General features: G+C 39.4%; 1 protein-coding gene across 1 annotated transcript in view; it reads right to left on the bottom strand.

The window, feature by feature from the left end:
* The window catches only part of XYLT1 (xylosyltransferase 1), a 131464-nt gene that overhangs the window by 61030 nt on the left and 52321 nt on the right, over nt 1-18113 (bottom strand). The window contains exon 2 of the mRNA XM_053472295.1: nt 10107-10623. Coding sequence (XP_053328270.1) covers nt 10107-10623 — 517 coding nt within the window. The remainder of the gene's footprint in view (nt 1-10106; nt 10624-18113) is intronic.

Here is an 18113-nt window from a genome sequence, read left to right as displayed (position 1 = left end):
GCCACAATAATATCTATAAGGAGAGCAGGACATGTTGTTATAAATTCAATAAATTAAATAGATTTTCTAAATGCCATCATCAATTACACATATAGTCAGCAATTTTGAAATGTTGGTAGTGGGTTAACAAGGATAACAAGGGGCCTGTGCTTGGAACTTTTTCATTATAAACCGTGAATCCTGAGTCATTATATATATATATATATATATATATATATATATATATATATTATATATACACACAACTAAAAAATCAGCTATATTACAGTTAACGTTAAAGCGGCACATCTGCATTGTAATTAAAGTGCAAGTACAATGCCGTAATTGTATCTCTTGTGAAGTATGGCTGTAATACCGAAATATCATGCTTTATTTTCATGGAGGTTTTTCTAGAGATATGGACACAGATTTTATGCATTCTACGCTGCAACCCTTAAAAATGTTAAGTCCAGAAATTCATTTGCAGCAATTTTCATTTTAAGCACCAGAGCCTGTGCCTGACAATAATTCTTATAAAATATTCAGCTTTAAAAGGCGTGTGATTACAAATCATTATGTAACGTTTTCACTGCAAGTACCGTATTTGCTCGATTATAAGACAAGGTTTTTTCCAGAGCAAATGCTCTGAAAAATACCCCTCGTCTTATAATCGGGGTCGTCTTCTAATCAGACCGCTAAAAAATGGCTGGGGCCATGCTGCTTACCGGTCGCGAGCAGCGTCTCTTCCGTTAGAAGCAGGAGGACAGGAAGCTTGTAGCTTCCTCACAGAACTCTATCTCCCCCTCCCTCCTCTGGGGGCGGGGCCAGAGAAGTTGCTGGTACAGCCGGTCCCCTGCAGAAGTCTTCGAGTGAGAGATCTGCAGTTCAGGTAAGGGGGTGGGGGAGGGTTTTTGGGTAAGTATGTGTGATTAATGTGTGAAGTATGTGTGATTAATGGAATGAATGAGTATTTAAATGTTTGTGAATGTGTGTTTGTGTGTGATAGCATGGATGTGTAAGGGGGGTGGGGGTTGTAGCATGGCATAGGGAGGCTGTAATCCCACTACTATCATCCCCAGGTTCCAGCATGTACTGGCTGCCTTGGCTTGATAGGAGTGTGATTGCTGTTAGCAGCAATCACACTCCTATCAAGCCAAGGCAGCCAGTACATGCTGGGTTAAAAGGCATATCATGGGGCTGAGTGGCATATAGGGGGTTAAAATGCATTTCTGGACCTCCAGAAATGCATTTTAACCCCCTATATGCCACTCAGCCCCATGATATGCATATATACCTCCAGAAATGCATTTTAACCCCCTATATGCCACTCAGCCCCATGATATGCCTTTTAACCCCCTATATGCCAGAGTGGCATATAGGGGTATAAGGCATATCATGGGGCAGAGTGGCAAATAGGGGGGGTATAAAGCATTTCTGGGGGCAGAGTGGCATAACTGGGGGGGGCAGGTTGGCAAATAAAAGGAAATTTAAAAAATATATTTACATGAATTAATATTTACTGGTAAAACTTTTTTCCTATAGGGTCGTCTTATATTCAGGCTTTTTGTTTTTTTCCTAAATTAATATTTTGATTTTGGGGGGTCGTCTTATAATCGGGGTCGTCTTATAATCGAGCAAATACGGTACTTTACTCTCCATTCGCCTCATATAAGACCTAGCTTCTTAAAAAAAAACAAAAAAAAAACCTTGTTTATTCCCTTTTTGATATACGTGTCCCATACTGTCCTGCCGGTAGTTGAGAGGCTGCTGTCATATGGTGGCTGGCGTGTCCCTTTAAACTGGCATGTGTTTTATGATTGCCGTCTACAGTTCTTTAGAACAAAAGCTTTTGACCTGTACATCATTAACGCTAAACAAGTGTGTTGGACTGGGCATTTATCACCGATAAGCATCCAATTAGTTATTTGGCAATACGTGTCTCCCCGGAAAATTTACTACAAAGGGAAGAGCATGCGGTGCTGCAAATTAATGTTGGGTTGCACAGGCATTTACTCTTAAATGTCACCGTAACACGACTTTACGACTTCGCAGTATTATTGTCACGTGGGGCGAATTTTAAGGAAGGAAAAGTAAAATCATAGTGTGGCAGATGCATACGAGCAATTAAAAATAACTTAAGGAAGCTTGAGTGTCTCTACTCTTTATGGATGTATTTAAAACCCCAAAATTATATCCTGCTGGCTTTCTACGAGCAAAAGCAACCACCATTCAAGAAAAATCACATTTCAACCAGCTGGAGAGGGGTATTTTTGTTTTAAGAGCAGGAGGCTGTGGGCAAGACTTTATTGTGACTGTATTTACTGTATATTGTTGTGCCTTCACTGTATATCGTTGTGACACATGTATACCTACCAAACAAGGGTAGACGTTCGTATTTTGTATACAATAATAATTACTTACTTAAAGCAAATATATGTGTGTGTGTGTGTGTGTGCGTGGGCATCCGTACTGCCAATGGGCTTATTACCGGGACAGGGTCCCTGGAGATCCACCAAAGTATCAGTTTTACTCACCTTTGTACTATTTTAGCACTGCTAATGGGATTCATTCCCCCGAGCAGGAAAGGGCTTTCATTTGCAATCTCTCGCTCTTAATACCGCACTTTACACAGTCGCATAGGTGAGAAGAAGTCCTATGCTTTCTGCCCTGAATACTGTCACTATCAGAGAAAATAGAAAGGGACACGTGCTAATGTGACGAGAGGTCCCAATAGTAAAGCCGAACGAAACAGAAAGAAGGCACAACTCTTATTTGTGTAAGAACGTATAAGCCTACGGGGCCTTCTTCGGCTTCAATGCCAACACAGAACGTCACAAGAAACACAAGTATGTCGTGAAGGATTAAGCAGTATTTAAACTACCAATTTTTTACTCTTAAAAATGATTATACAAACCCTACTAACATTTAAAGTAGAGACGGCACAATCAATCCCTTAAGAGATTACGGGAAATCCTGCCGATGTGCATTTCCTCCAACGCACCTTCTCCAATTCTGTTCACCGGGACCCGCCTGTCCCCATAGCTCCTCATGGTGCTAAGGAACATGCCTATATCTAGAGAAATATTGCTGACGCTGTCCTAGGCATGACCATCAGCATCGCCACCTAACCCTGTCCGGCACAGGCCCCTTAGTGTAAATGAGCCAGTAGGTCATATTAGAGTTATTCCCTGTACCCGTCCCAATGAGCAGTGGTACATGTGGGGGCCTAATGGTCTGCTACCCTAGTCAGCCTAGACCAGAATACGTCTCTGTCTGTATCTACTTTATATGAATGACCATCCTGATCACGTCTGAAAGCACTGAAAGTATTACGATTAGGCATACCTCATTACTCGTTATTGCCGATTTGAGTTTATTGCTCATTTCATATACTTGAAGATCAGCAAAATACTACATTTGCCAAGAGCAACATCTTAGCCGAACTCTACTGTTCGCTATTTTAGAAGCAAAGCCGAGTTACCTTATACTAACTAACCCTAATCTCATATCCTAAACCTAGAGGCCTGTTGCCAAGTGTACAGATCACTTCACAGGCCACGACAAGCTCATACATAAAAGGTATCAAAGAGAAGAGAACAATATTGAATCAATCAGATCAGGGACCCAAGAATTCAGCCTTCACAGAATGGAAAAAAAACAAGATGGACCGAATCAGCATACCTGGGAACATCCCCATTTACGGGGGAAATGGGCAGCGAGTGGGGCAGGTCGGGACCCGGCTCCTGTGATTTGGAGGATTCAGGTGTTGACCCAGAAAACCGGAGATGCAGCGCTTCTCCCAGAGCCTCCGGGCAAAACCCGAAGAGTTCCCAGGTATGCTTATCTGCCATCAAATTCTATGTTTCTGTGTGATAGTCTTCTAAGGAACCATGTTCTCTAAAATGCGACTTGAAATTCCATGTATTCCTCACATAATGATAACAACAAACAGTTGAAATGAATTGGCATTTTCATGGCACATGTTGTTTAAATAGGTGGGGACTGCAGTAGTAAAAGTAAATGATCGTATAATAAGGGCTTGCAGTAATAAAATGGAGTAAACGCCGGTAGAAAATAGCGTGCGCTGGAGTCTGGTAAGGATGCCCACTGTTCTCATTAAAGACGCAAACAACGGCCAAATCACTCTCTCTCTCTCACTTAAAAGCTGCCAAAAACTGCGAAATTGAATATTTAACGCTTTCAGCACCACTGAGTTTTGAAACACATTGTAAATTAATGTTCTCTCCTCTCTGGAGCTCCGAGAGGGAAAGGGACAGAACAGTTCCTAGGTTGGTCAGAACGTCATACTTTCCAGCCAACCGCCTCTACTTACACATTTTATCCAAGTTTTTGGACACCGATAAACGCTCAGATTAATAAAATGATAATGGATGTATTTTAAAGAAGAAAAAATACCTCAAAAACCCAGCATAGCTGTGTGATGTTGACATCATTCCTAGAAATGAGATCGTCCAAGAACTAGAAAGCTGGAAGCACAGATATCTTTTAAAATATCAACTTCATATAAAAGGCATTCTTTCTAAAAACATTACATCCAAATGCTAATACCGTTCAATAAAATGTAACCCCTCAAAATAAATACGTAAATCCGTGGGTTCATCCCGGACAATAAACATTCCAGGATAAGCTTTAATATATTAAAACAGTAATGGCTTCAGCCTTCTCATATATCATGTAGGCAACGAGGCTGGCCAAGTGTAGAGAATTCAGAATATATATGTATATATATGTACAAATAAATAAATCTGCCAGAGACCAAAGCTTTTCATATCATTTGAAACCATAATCCATTCTATCTACACATTGTAAAGATAATCCGCTGATAAGTAGTCGTGGTAACAAAGCACATTTTCAAGAAAAATACTGTATTATTCATAGCTATGCCTGGAATTATAGGCTATAACGTGGTATTTTCTGAACAAGTAGCCAAAACGCCCTAGAAACATTTTCATGAAACATAAGAAACATTTGGCTCATCTAGGTTGCCCTCTGATCTTCATATACAGCAATACAGAAGTTAAGGGGCAGATACACTTTTTGGGGCGGCTAAACAAATGGTTAGTAGTGTCAGTGTAGGCTGGTTAGCAGACCAGGAGATTTGCTAATGGAGGTGGAGGCAACCATCATATAACCAGTGGTTACCATACCTTGGAATTGCTGAATCCTCTGGGTCGCAGGAGAGTGGCGCCTGATAGACCCCCACCCATTCCCTCTCCTTTAAATGGAGGTGTGTGACCACCCACCGACGTCAGCTGGTAGTCCTGGCCGCGTCCCTTAAGGGTAGGCTCTGGGTAGACAGTGACCAAAAGTTCCCAGGTATGGTGGTTACTCATTCCTCTAAGTTGTTTAGTCTAATAACTAGGTTACCTTCTGGTGAAATACGTTCACATTCATGGATCCTTCACGTCACAAAGGGAAAAAATGTTTTCCTCCTGGTCCTTTATACAGTAATGTAGGTTAACTTTGATAAAACCTGGTTCTCTGCAGACCTGGAAGCCGCCATTGTAGTCAGTCATGTGATTTTAGGGGACTTTCCCTGCTCAGACCCCACATTAAGCTGACTCTTTATGGCAATGCCAATGGAGCGCTATATACTTTTACTAATCAGTATGTCTGAACAAGGCGGTGTGATAATGAGTCGGGTGTTTGTCTAGTAGTTTGGATTAAGACTAGAGCTGGAACACATACAAACGGTAAATATGTAGCTGCCTGAAAACATTACATCCTGCAAAAACTAGAACTGTTTTTTAAAAGAAAACAGCGCAATATATTAGAAAACCTATTTTTAGTGGGATACTAGTAATAAAAAAAATAGTTGGGAGATCATCCTTAAGGTTTATATTTTATCATCAGGCTTGTTTAATCGTATTCAATTCTTTGTATGAATTAAAGTGGCGGTAGTCAGACTACCTCAATGCTCTTTATTTTTTTTATTTTTTTACTGCGTATCACTTTACTCATCCAACGACCAATGAAAGCCTATAAAAGGACTCTGTAATTATGGTTATGACCACTCCACGCTGGAACATAATCAGAACATTAAAATGGTACATACCACACATGATACACTATTTGGATCCAGAACACTAATCATTGCCATAAAGTAGTTGATGAGTGGCTGTATAAGTACAATTCCACAATGAGCAATGAGTACATAGATTTAAAAAATGATCAAATTATATTTTCTGAGCATTTTTTGTAAACCTCGTTTCATTTTTAAAAAGCCATTTGTTTTAGTCCAGAAACATAATATATAATTCCTATTTTTTAATTTATAAAAAGGTACGGTAGGTAAAAGACTTTCAACACGTATTTTTCCAGGGATGAGACGCCCCATTTTTTTTATGTACCTGCTTATGTCTTAGAGGGAGTTGCTGTCTATATTTTTCCAGACATGAGCAAAGCAGGGTTTCACTCAGGTGGAACCGCTTGGAACCATGGACGGGTCATTTACGCTTACACCGCGTACATTCTACCCTAATAGTAAGGTTCTAGATTGAACCCAATTCATGGTATAGGTGCGTTGGCTGGCCAAAGGGAGGAGATCATTTCGCAATCACTCAGATCAGGGACTGATGGATTTAACCTAAATAAAAACATTTTTCTTCAATGTGTACATTACCCAATACTAACCCTGATTCCATCGCCTCTTACATATAATATAAAACCCCCTTGAAAGAAGAAACGGGATCTTAGACTTTAAGATCATGATATAGGGTCAGACCCCCACTGGCTCTTTAAACATTTTCCATCGTTGCTTCACTGTGTTCCTTAATCAAATTTGGCTTTAAATAATTCGATCTACTCGTTAAAATAAATAAAAACGCGGAGCTCATGGATTACAATTCTATTGATAACAGCAGATGTGGCCGTCTCAATTGGAATTTATGACAAGAAAACCCCTCGGAATGGTTTACTTTGATTGATGGCCACATTTTAACTGGGATGTAGCTTTGAACTGCTGTGCATCTGCAGTTACATCCAAGAGAATTGCACAGAGAATGACATCTTTATGGAAGTCACAGCAGAACGAGAGCTCATACACAAATATAATGAATGAATCGGTTAACCCCATGCATAAATATTTAAAGTTCAGGCTTCAGAACAAACAGACAGCACAATCTTTCTCTCTAGAAGCGCGTGCGAGACGGTATACGACTCGGAATGCTAAGCACCTCCACGATGTCTACTTGACTTCAATTGAGATCTATCACCGTGAGGCAGGGCAGGCAATGGCCTTTTTATTTTTTTCTTTCAATTATTATTCTTTTGGAAAGGATTTAAAAGAAAAAACAATGGCTTGTATTTCTTAGTGTCTAGAAATATTGGTTCCTAAGCATTAGCCTAGAAATCATAACATTAAATAAAATCTTTATACTATATGGAAGTTTTAGACACTGCTGGCCTTTTTTGCACATTTCCGATGGTGAATAGCGGTGGTTATGGTGATAATATGGAGTACCGTGTAACAAAAGTGTAAGAAGCGTGATGAGAAAATCTCACCCCTATGGCTTCTTCACGCCCAGGGGATGAGCTAAACCATGAAGAAATTTAGGCCCAGAGAATACAGTTTTACAAAACAAATTACAGTTTGAAGGTGCGATGTTAGACTATATAATTATATATTTTCCCGCATGATAGTAGGAAACATATGTATTTCCTTCCTTAAACGCTTGGGGACCACATTAAAATGCTCCATTGGTGTACACAGTGACTTTCACATTCAACAATTATGGGGCTTACTGAGCAAAACACAACAGGAAGTGCCAAGTGCCAAGGAAATTAGTGTCCTCCTAAACTAGAGCACAAAACACAACAATGAGTTCCACCATATTTTGCCAATTAATCCCAATTACAGGACTGTTAGAAGATGGACAGTGGTCGTAAATGCAGACTTTCTTACTATCTGCCCTTAATCTATAACTGTTATAGGTATATCCACCAAAGTTTCAGATGTCTACATTGGGCCACCTATATAGGGGGTGGGGTGACTACTGGAATAGAGGTTACATGGCCAGGCCAAAGAGGGGGACCACGCCTTACCATACTTGAGTAATGGAAGAATATTCCAAGCCAGTCGCATGGGAATTGCAACGGAGGCCTGTACTGCGACATCAGAGGATCTCCCCATCCGACCCATGATCCCCACTGCCCATAAAGCAGGACAGTCAGGCAGCTATGCAGTAAGGGCCTCAAAATTGATCTCTGGGTGGAAAGTGGTGTTTTTAGCTAGGTTTTTGGGACCTAGCCCTGCCTCCCCAAATCGGCCCACGTGCCATAGTAACCAATGAAGGGGAGCTCTGGGACTAGCACTAGATATTATACTACAACGGTATAGGGTAAAAAGAATATAAAAAAGACAAAGTTACGGGGATTATTTATGTCTACAAGAGCAGAAGCATTAGTATGCAACATGCCTCTCTAAATTTTTAATTTAAAAAAAGTTAAAGGAGTTATTTTATCCAAATGCTGCAACTAGGACACCGCATCCCTTGGTACAAGAAAAACATAATGTATGTTAAAAACTATTAATAACAGCCCCCTCCTCCTCTTAATATATCCTCAGTCAAATTAACTGTATGCAAATCATCACCAGAATTAACAGCCTGAACGGCTTCCACAGGGAATATCTGAATATTTAACGTCTGTTTATTAATGCTGTTTAGTGATTCAGACATGAGAACGGTATTTGCATTTTATCTCAAATTATAGAAGCCTGCAAGAACAGTACAGAACATCAAATATTGTAAAGCACGGGGACCTTTGACTGTGCCAACATTCTTTAACTGCTAAACGGGTGATCACTGCTACGGGATGAACAGCGCTCAGATCGGCCACGTAAAGGGTTAAGCGACAAACGATCAGATTTTTTTTTTAATGTACTACAGACGGACTCAGCTTCTGCACACAGAACCCATCAGCCTCTGCCGACTTGCATTATACCGCATTTCTCGAGCTGATTAATATAAATGCGATGCTGGGTTCACATCCAATGAGGCTGAACATGGCTGTGCATGGAGGAACCCCATATATATGTCATTTTAGTTGATTTTTGGTGTAAAAATACAAGCAAAAAAAAAAAAAAACAAGAAAAACTGCACTACTGATGCTCATTAGGGAAGGCGTATTAAGCTCTTCTCCAATGGAACTGCATTTATTTGAGGATATCTTTTAATAAAGTTTGCCCTTTTATATAATTTGTTATTAGGAGAACCTTTGTAACACGCTTAATATGTAACCAAACAGGCACCAACATACACAAATACCATACATTTCGGCAATATTCTAGGCCAGGTCATGCAAATTATGGTCAAGTTGGATTAGGATTCTGAGACGACACCTGTACTTTCCACGCACCTGGCTTAGAGAGGGGCAGTCGCTCTATATGGACCCCACTGTCCACCTTTCAAACAGTCACTTCCCAGGATTGCTATCTACCCCAAGCTTCTCTGTATGTGCGAGGACGGGTAAACACGGGAGCATTTCCTTTGCCTAACGTACTCACAGAGAGTGTATGCGAGTTCAGTTGCTTTCCATAACTCATTGAAGATTGACATTTTACCATTAGCTAAGCCTCCTTTTAAAGGAGATTTATCCCGCTGTGTAAGTTACGGTTTTTGACAAGCTCGGGTATGGAGTTCATGTGTCTGCCGCGCATGGTGACTCATCCCCAAAGTGTCTCTTCTAGGAAAAGTGATATATCTACAGTGCCAGAGACATTGCTGGAGACAAAGCTGCTCTGACCTATTAAAGTCCTCTCCAGGGGGAAATCAATGTCTCCATTCTTCTAAAATGATACTGTGTTATTTTAGCCCGGCTCTCGTGATAGCGAGGCTATGTACACGATGACTTCATATTTCTTTTTGTTTCTGTACAGGAAGATGTGCCCTATGTGGTTTATAAATACGGGTCAGTGGGAAGAGCCTAGCATTGGACCCATCTCTTTGACTTTGGATTTATGAGCAGATATATAGATTAAAGTGTAAAAGGAATGGCTCATCCTGCTGTGAGATCACCACCTGGCCTTTTCCAGTGCATGGTGATCGGGGTCAGGGCTGGAGATCAACTTATTATCAGCTGGGGCTGAAGAGTTATTAAAAACATACCTTCCAAAGGACAGAGTCTCGTCACCTTCTCCGGCATAAGTTTTCCTTGCTTATGCTGACAATAGACCTCGGCTATTTCCTGACGGCACTGTTTTGTCTTCGCCCGAGAAAGTGCCGAGAGGGCCTCCTTGCCGGTTATTTCACATTTGGGGGGCAGCTCATACTTCATTTCTGGAGAGCTGTTTCCGCTCTTCTTGGCATGGTGAACCTTTGACGTCTTAGATCCATCCTTGAGGTTGGTACTACTGAGGTTTTTGCCCTCGTAATGTAAAACCTCATTGGAATTTTTTCCCAACAGAGAGTTCTCTTTGACCTTTTCGTCGAGCGCCAACTTTCTTTTCAAGTGTTCTTTCTGCTTGCTAAGAGGTTTCTTGGCCAGCTCCGTCTGGTGCTTGTGCCTTTGGGTCCTAGGGGCAAAGTTACTGTTATCAATGTTTTCAAAGTCTTTGGGGACGGAGTTTTCATTATTGCTGTCTGTCCGCATTTTCTCTTTAGGTCGGTGAGAAAAATACCCATCCTGCATCGAAGAAAGAAAATCAAAGATTTAGAAGAGGAATATTTACCCATTTACGATTAATACCTTTGCTATCAAATCAAAATAATATCAGACTTTTTTTTTATTATTTTATTATTATTATTATTTTTTTTTTTTTTTTTATTTTTTTTTTTACACATTTTAATGTTTTGCTGACTAAGTAGAGATTATCTGGAGGATGGTGTTTATTTTATAATCAGTTGAAATGGTACGACAGCTGTTTGGTGACAAATATGTTAAGCTGTGCCGTTTTATGGTCAAAACACATTATGACGCAGTCTTTTATATACATTTAAGTCTAAAGCAGATTTCTTTGACATCAATGACACTCACTGGTTCCTTAAACATAATTTTCTATATACTATAAGATCACATTTTATATTAATCGCTTCACTTTAGTAATAACAGAGTATTTTTTGTTGTGTAAGATACCCAACTCAGGACATATGCCATTATTTCACAGGGCTATTATTCTACCTGTTAATGGTAAATATGTCATATTAGACCTTAAAGATCACAGACACACTCTTACACACTGATTTAGGCGGGGGGGTATATTTTTACTTTTTTTGTACATATTAAAAATATCCACTATTCTGTGCAGTCCATGAAAACATGAATTTCTAGCTCAGAAACGAACATTTCAGTAAATTAGAATGGTTGCAATAGATATATCGTTCATCACCTTGGTAGTTTTAAAATTAACAACAAAAACACTCAAAATGATGTAACAGAGAGCAACGCCCAACTTTTGGCAAATATCCACGTATTGAGATGGTGGTAGGTAAGTTGAACAGCCTCCCAGTACAAGTGGTAAAGGTTAATACAGGAATTAAAATATGCATAGGATAAGCGTATGGATATCCTGAATCCAAGGCAAGACCAACAGCTGGTTATATACATTTATAATGAAACACGTGTATTTTCATAGAATTGTCCATCTTTATAATATTATATTAAAGTTGGAACCGCTGATATTTAAAAAAACTTTTTTTTTTTTTTAATGAAAAATTGCGGGTGTTTTCCTTCCGTTTTGTGCTATTTAAAGTTGCACCGACTTTTCAACTTCTGCCGATTTACAGACAATTCTATACACTTTCTCTCCGGTTTTAGGTTTCGGTCTCGAGTCCCAAATCCCTTAAGTAGCCCACAAAATTGCAGAAGACTATAGATAGACATATACTGTGACAAAGCAAACAGATAAAAATATATTTAGGCAAACAAAAGGCTGTTGCAACACAATCCATTATAAACAGCCCTTCCTATTGTCGTTTAACCAACAAAACAAACAGCTGGGACAGCAGGAAACAGAAGCTGCCAAGGGCAATAGTCGGCAGTAGGAAGGTCAATCGTAACACACGCCAGCGCTTTGTTTTTGATGGTAAGAGATTAGAAAATAGGGGAAAAAGTGCCAATAGATGTGCGGCAAACCATTCAAAAGTTAAGTGAATGTTAGACTTAGTACACGTTCCGATCCTGCACATAATTTAACCGTAAATAGATTACAAAAAATGTACAAAATACTATAGGTTTTAGGTAAAGATTTAAAGAGGAACGATTAAAACTACGTTTTCCAGAAATACTCTTATTAGTTATTGCTTTTTTTTTTGTGCATAATATGTTGTTTTCACTTAGCTGCATTTTAGCCATTAACATGAGTTCTAGCTCCGTTATCTTAACCCAAACTCATAGATAAATACCCCGACTCCTCATCATACTGTGTTGGTAAAAAAAAAGAATGGCTCAGTCTTAATCACCCAGCTGGACACTCTGGCTAATGAAAGGGCGGACTTCATTAGCATCGCCATAAAGTATCAGCTCAGTGTGGTGTTTGAGCAGGGAAAGTCATTGAAAACTTTCAGGTCTGAAGATAAAGGACGTTTTATTGGTAGAAAACAAGATTAAACCAGGTTTTTTTCTGACAATAACCTGCATTATTGCATCCAAAAATATTTTTTTAACTTTTCATTATTTTTTTATTTTTTTTTTATTTTTTTTTACTAATGCAGTGTTCAGGAAATACTATATACTGGGATGAAAAAAAAAAAGTACGTCTAACATTTTGTAATACTTATACCGTACGTATAATAGAAAAAGTGGGGAAAAATAGTAGAAAGGAATTTTTTTTTGTTAACAAAATGTTGACTTTCAACTAAGGGAACGGAATCTTTTTGAACATGTTGCAAAGAGCATTACCGCAGAGGTACTTATCATCACTTACTAGCAATTAAAGAAACTGATTAATCTAGCAGGTAATTTAATGCATATGCATATGAAACCGGCGCATAGAACGTGAATTTCAATAGCCTTTGATCTCAGCCTTAATAATATTTTGATGTTTCGTGCTCGCTGCTTGATGGATTCTTTAAAGATTAAATTGGATATGCAGCAGCTACTTAGACGCCGCGAATGACAATGATACCTTAGTGCACCCCCTTGTAATTGCTGCGCATGCATGGTTATTTCCAAGGCTTAATCTCATTGATATAGAAATGAATCGGTGTTCTGCTTGAGACTGTATAACCCTTTGGCCTTGGAAACATGGAAGCCATTCATCTGTACACGTATATCTTTATACGACTTCAAACGCACACCCCACTCCTATCATGGCAAACTCTCCTTATCAGAGGAAGACATTGTAGATGTTATCAAATGTCAACCCGTTCCCCCAGTTTATAATTATAAGTCCCCATAACTAACTTCTGGGGTTTATTCCCAGCTCTGTGATGCTCCATGTCGTCCGTCTGCCGGAGTTTGGGATTTCTTTTATACATAGAGAGAAAGGCACCGTGAAAATACTCTTATAGCCAACATGACCACTTTGCACCAGCACGTCTCTACATGATTCTATCAGCAGAGTATTGTCATAGGGGATTCTGCTAATTTGATGTTTATTCTAATTGCCAACAGTCTCAAATCTTCTGTAGCAGTCCTGACTGCTGGCTGCTCTGCATATGCGATGTCTGAATCGGAGGTAGAGATGGAAGGATACATGCGTGAAACACCCTCTGAAGTCATGATGGCGCTCGCATAACACTGGATGGACCACACATGCATCCAAACACCAGCTGTGTTTATTGGCTGCATTTCATCTTCAGTCTTCCAGCTCTCCACCAAAAAAACAAATGATGTCTTAACCCCTTAACGACAATCCCCGTACATGTACGGGGTTGCCGTGCAACGGGTTAACGACAATGCCCGTACATGTACGGGCTGCCGTTAAATAGCTGCATCGCCGCGATCGCGGCGTTTTCGCCGCGATCGGCGGCTTTGCAGCATCCACGGAAGCCTCACAAGTGAGGCTGACCGTGGATCCGGGGAGGGCAGCCCTCGGCAGCCCTCCCCGGAAGAAAAATGGCCGCCGCCGCACCGATCATCAAAGATCGCGGCGGCGCCCGGCTAAAACTGCTTAGGAAGCGATCTGAATCGCTTCCTAAGCATAAATGGTGTTACTGACATGCCTCGATATCGAGGCATATCAGCAACACAACCCCCCCGACCCCGATCGCCTTGTGATTGCTCCGAAGAGCAACCACAAGTGCCATCCTGTAAATGACGTTGCCGTCATTCACAGGATGGCATCAACAATAGAAATGAGTTCATAGAGGGTCTATCCAGACCCTCTTGTGAACTCTCGAGCTCCTCCTGCAGGTTGAATGCAGGTACTGCATCCAACCATGCAAGGTCAATGGAGCCCAGCTCACTAATGAGTGATTAGTAAAAAAAATTAAAAAAAAATTTAAAAAAAAAATAAAAAAAATGTTTAAAAAAAATAAAAATAATATGGTAACATATAAAAATCCCCACTGTCACCAAAAAAAAAAAAAAAAAAAAATTAATAAGCAAGTCCTAAAATTCTTTATCTTTACAAAAATTCCAGCATGGAAAGAGTTAAAATATTGGCATTACAAATGCCCATAGGGTGTCTCGTATTAAAAAATGCATGAGTGGATGGGATAAATTGAATTGGCCGGGTTCAAAGGTGTCCCAAATATGGGACATGGGGGCAGTAGGATCAGATGTCTAAATGGCCAAAAAATACACACCTCACAAAGGCGGCCTTTTACCTCCCAAATAACCCAACAAACCCATGCATGTGGGGTATCACTGCGCTCAGGAGATGTTATTGAACACATATTGGGGTGTTGTTTGACAGGGACATATACCAGGAGCGATAAATTTATACCTGAAGTACAACGTGTGTGAAAAAAATACAAAAAAATGTACTACCATAAAGTTTCACAAAGGCTGGTGGTAAAATTAGTGCATGGAAAGGGTTAAATTACCAGCATGTGAAATACCTTGGGGTGTCTAGTTTTTAAAAATATATGACTTGATGGGGTAAATTGCATTGGCCGGCTTCAAAGATACCCGAAATGGCACATGGGGGGAAGAATTACCAGATTTGGAAAAAAGGTTTTGAAATAGCAAAACGCTACCTGTACTTATTGCCCCATAACGTGCAGAAAAAAGCAAAAAAACATAAAAACATTGGGTATTTCTAAACTCAGGACAAATAGTAGAATCTATTTAGCAGGTTTTTTCATTCGTTTTTGCAGATGAGTAAAAGTTTTTTGTTTAAAAAGTGAGAAAAAGTAATTTTTTAACAAAAAATCCCCATATTTTATCATTTTTTTTATAGTAAATTAGATGATATGATAAAATTAATGGTATCTAAAGAAAGCCCTGTTTGTCCTGAAAAAAACAATATATAATATGTGTGGGAGCACGACATGAGAAAGAAGAAAATCACAGCTAAACAGCAACACCGAAAAATGTTAAAATAGCCATTGTCCCACAATATACTACGAGTAAAAACCCCTATTGTCCTTAAGGGGTTAAGATGCTCTGTAATCCTGAACGCTGGCCGGCTTTCATAGCTTCATAATTCTTTATGACCCCAGACCGTCCAACTATCCCTCCGACAAACCCTTTTATACCTTCTTTCTGGATCCTGCTGAGACTAGCAGTGATCGGGCAAGCTGGATATCGCCAACGATCAGTGTCTAGGTATAAAATAGTGTGTATATTTATTATATATATATATATATATATATATATATATATATATATTCGAGATGTGCTTTGTAGGTACGAATATTTAATTATAAATACATACTACCGGAAGGAAAGGGCATTGTGGTTTTTAAGAACAGAACTAGGACTGCAATGCAGCCGTAACGTTTGCGCACCACAAGCAGATCTTTAAATGTTCATGCTCTGCTTATGTTTATCTGCCAAGAATGATTGAAAATGTATGAATTTCATGTCATTTCATGCTGGCTTCACAATTCTATAAATTCGCTCGGCTGATATGCCAACCCCTTTCTTAATGAAATTCTCAAGACGCGTATTGAAGCCACCAGACCCAAAAGTCAGGAATAAATGTAAGCCGGCTGCAGGACTGAACGTTTCCGCCGTAATAGGGAAAGAACATGACAGCCACAGTTGACCATATAGAGTTATTTTAATACATGCAATCTCTGTTCAGTCATGCAGCGTAATCTCTGTAAATCATGCAGATCCCATAGACGGCTGACGGCGGCGGCTGTCAACTGCTAAGAGTGTTTGCATTGGAGGAAGGGGAGGAATAACAAGTATACTCCAAAACGGATACTGCAAGTCTGCAGAAAGACGAGGAGGGTCCATGTAGCTTTCCATAACCTAAGGAGGTTATTAAAGCTTTTGTTTTGGCTAATTTGAGGATAAGCACCAAAGACGAAAAAGGGGTATAACCCAAGAAATAAGCATAAGTGCAAATTCAAGAACAAAAATCTTAAGAAAATAAACCCTTATTTTTCCTAATTAGTAGAAAAAAATATATGTTCATATCATACGTGTGAAAAGGGATGAGTTGTTAAGGTTTCAAATCCAAATGATGCTTATAGCAGAGGATTAAGAAAATAACGCTAAGGATGTATGGTGAGCGCATTTACCTTTCCAGCGGTTTATAAACAGTTGCGCCGGAAAGTCGTATGACTGATAAACACTTTAGATGCATCAATAACATCATACCATTTTCTTAATATCTACAAAATGAAGTAAAAGAACCGATTAATACGCCAGAGGACCCTAGGAGAGCAAATAGCTTTGGCAGGTCTGGACACTAACTGCGCCAAAGGGAGCAGATGGTAAAAAGACAGCAGATGTTAATGTAGTTTGCCGTTTCCATATGTCTTATTGTTCGCCGGTAATAAATAAGTTGTACTTTCATATCTATTAGCGACGTTCAATATTTTACTGTGGTATGGAGGCAAATAAAAGAGAATGAATTGCCACTTTATTTTCTCTCTGCCAATTAATGTTGTTAAGAAAAGATTTGCTGGGACAGCTAAAAGAAAAAGTCATTTCATACAACAGCAAATGACTTCATTCAATCACTAATCCTTTTAGTTTGTTATGTTATGTAGTTATTAATGGATCTTTTTACCATTATGTTAAAGTTAACTAGGCGGTAGACGAGCTGGTCATCTGACTCAGTCCGAAGAACCTTCACGATGACCCAATGCCAGTGTGTACTGGTTCTGGATAAAGCATAAGCAGCACCAAGTCCACAAAGGTTCATCCATGGTCACTGAAGCCATCAAAGATACTGAAAAGGTATGGGGTCATCAGCTTAGCGTCCCGGATAACTGCTCCTGAGTGCTCCTGAGTGAGCCGCGGCCTTTGCCAGGTCAGGGCTAAGCAGCACCAAGTCCACAAAGGTTCATCCATGGTCACTGAAGCCATCAAAGATACTGAAAAGGTATGGGGTCATCAGCTAGGTACAAATACATTGGAGGGACCAGGGACCATTTGGTTGATAGATCAAAAACGTCTTGGTTAAGAGCGAATTCTTGACTCCTCTACACCAATAAATATTCTTTTCAACCCATTACACTTCATGCATTAAGAAACAAGAGCCCCTAATAAATAAAAGCACTGAGTTTTATCTGAAGGCCATTCTAATAACGAGATGTTTCACACAACCCCGATAGTTTGGATTCTATTAAAACACCCCACAGGCTCACAATTCTTACAACTTTCATCATAGCTGAGCGTAGGTGTATCTACGAAACGTGTTTCTGTATCTCTTTTATATCTCCCAAATCTCTATGTGACGCCAGAAATGTATTTTTTTTTTATTTTATTTTTTTTTTAACATAGGGGGCTTATGTATAAAAAGTGAATCCAGTGGTAAAAGTGGTCTTGTCACTGTAGCAACCAAAAAATAGTCAAATCATCAGGGACATTCCATTAGTTGCTATGGCAATGCATGAAAATGCTGTTTTTTTCTCTACATAAACATTTTATACATTTATATACTTAAACCTGAAGTCTCGTGAAGAGATTTTTTTTTCTTTGAACACAGGACTTAATGTGTTGTCTAGATTTGGGCTATATACAAACATTGCGTTAAGTGCGAAGGCTTGTAAAAAACAGAAAACGACACTGTTTGATTAACTATTTTAAAGTGATATTCAAGAATAATG

This window comes from Spea bombifrons, chromosome 7 (assembly GCF_027358695.1).
Source record: "Spea bombifrons isolate aSpeBom1 chromosome 7, aSpeBom1.2.pri, whole genome shotgun sequence".
NCBI classification, from domain to species: Eukaryota; Metazoa; Chordata; class Amphibia; order Anura; family Pelobatidae; genus Spea; species Spea bombifrons.
The sequence above is the reverse complement of the archived record's forward strand: the minus strand, read 5'-3'. Positions and strand labels throughout refer to the sequence as shown.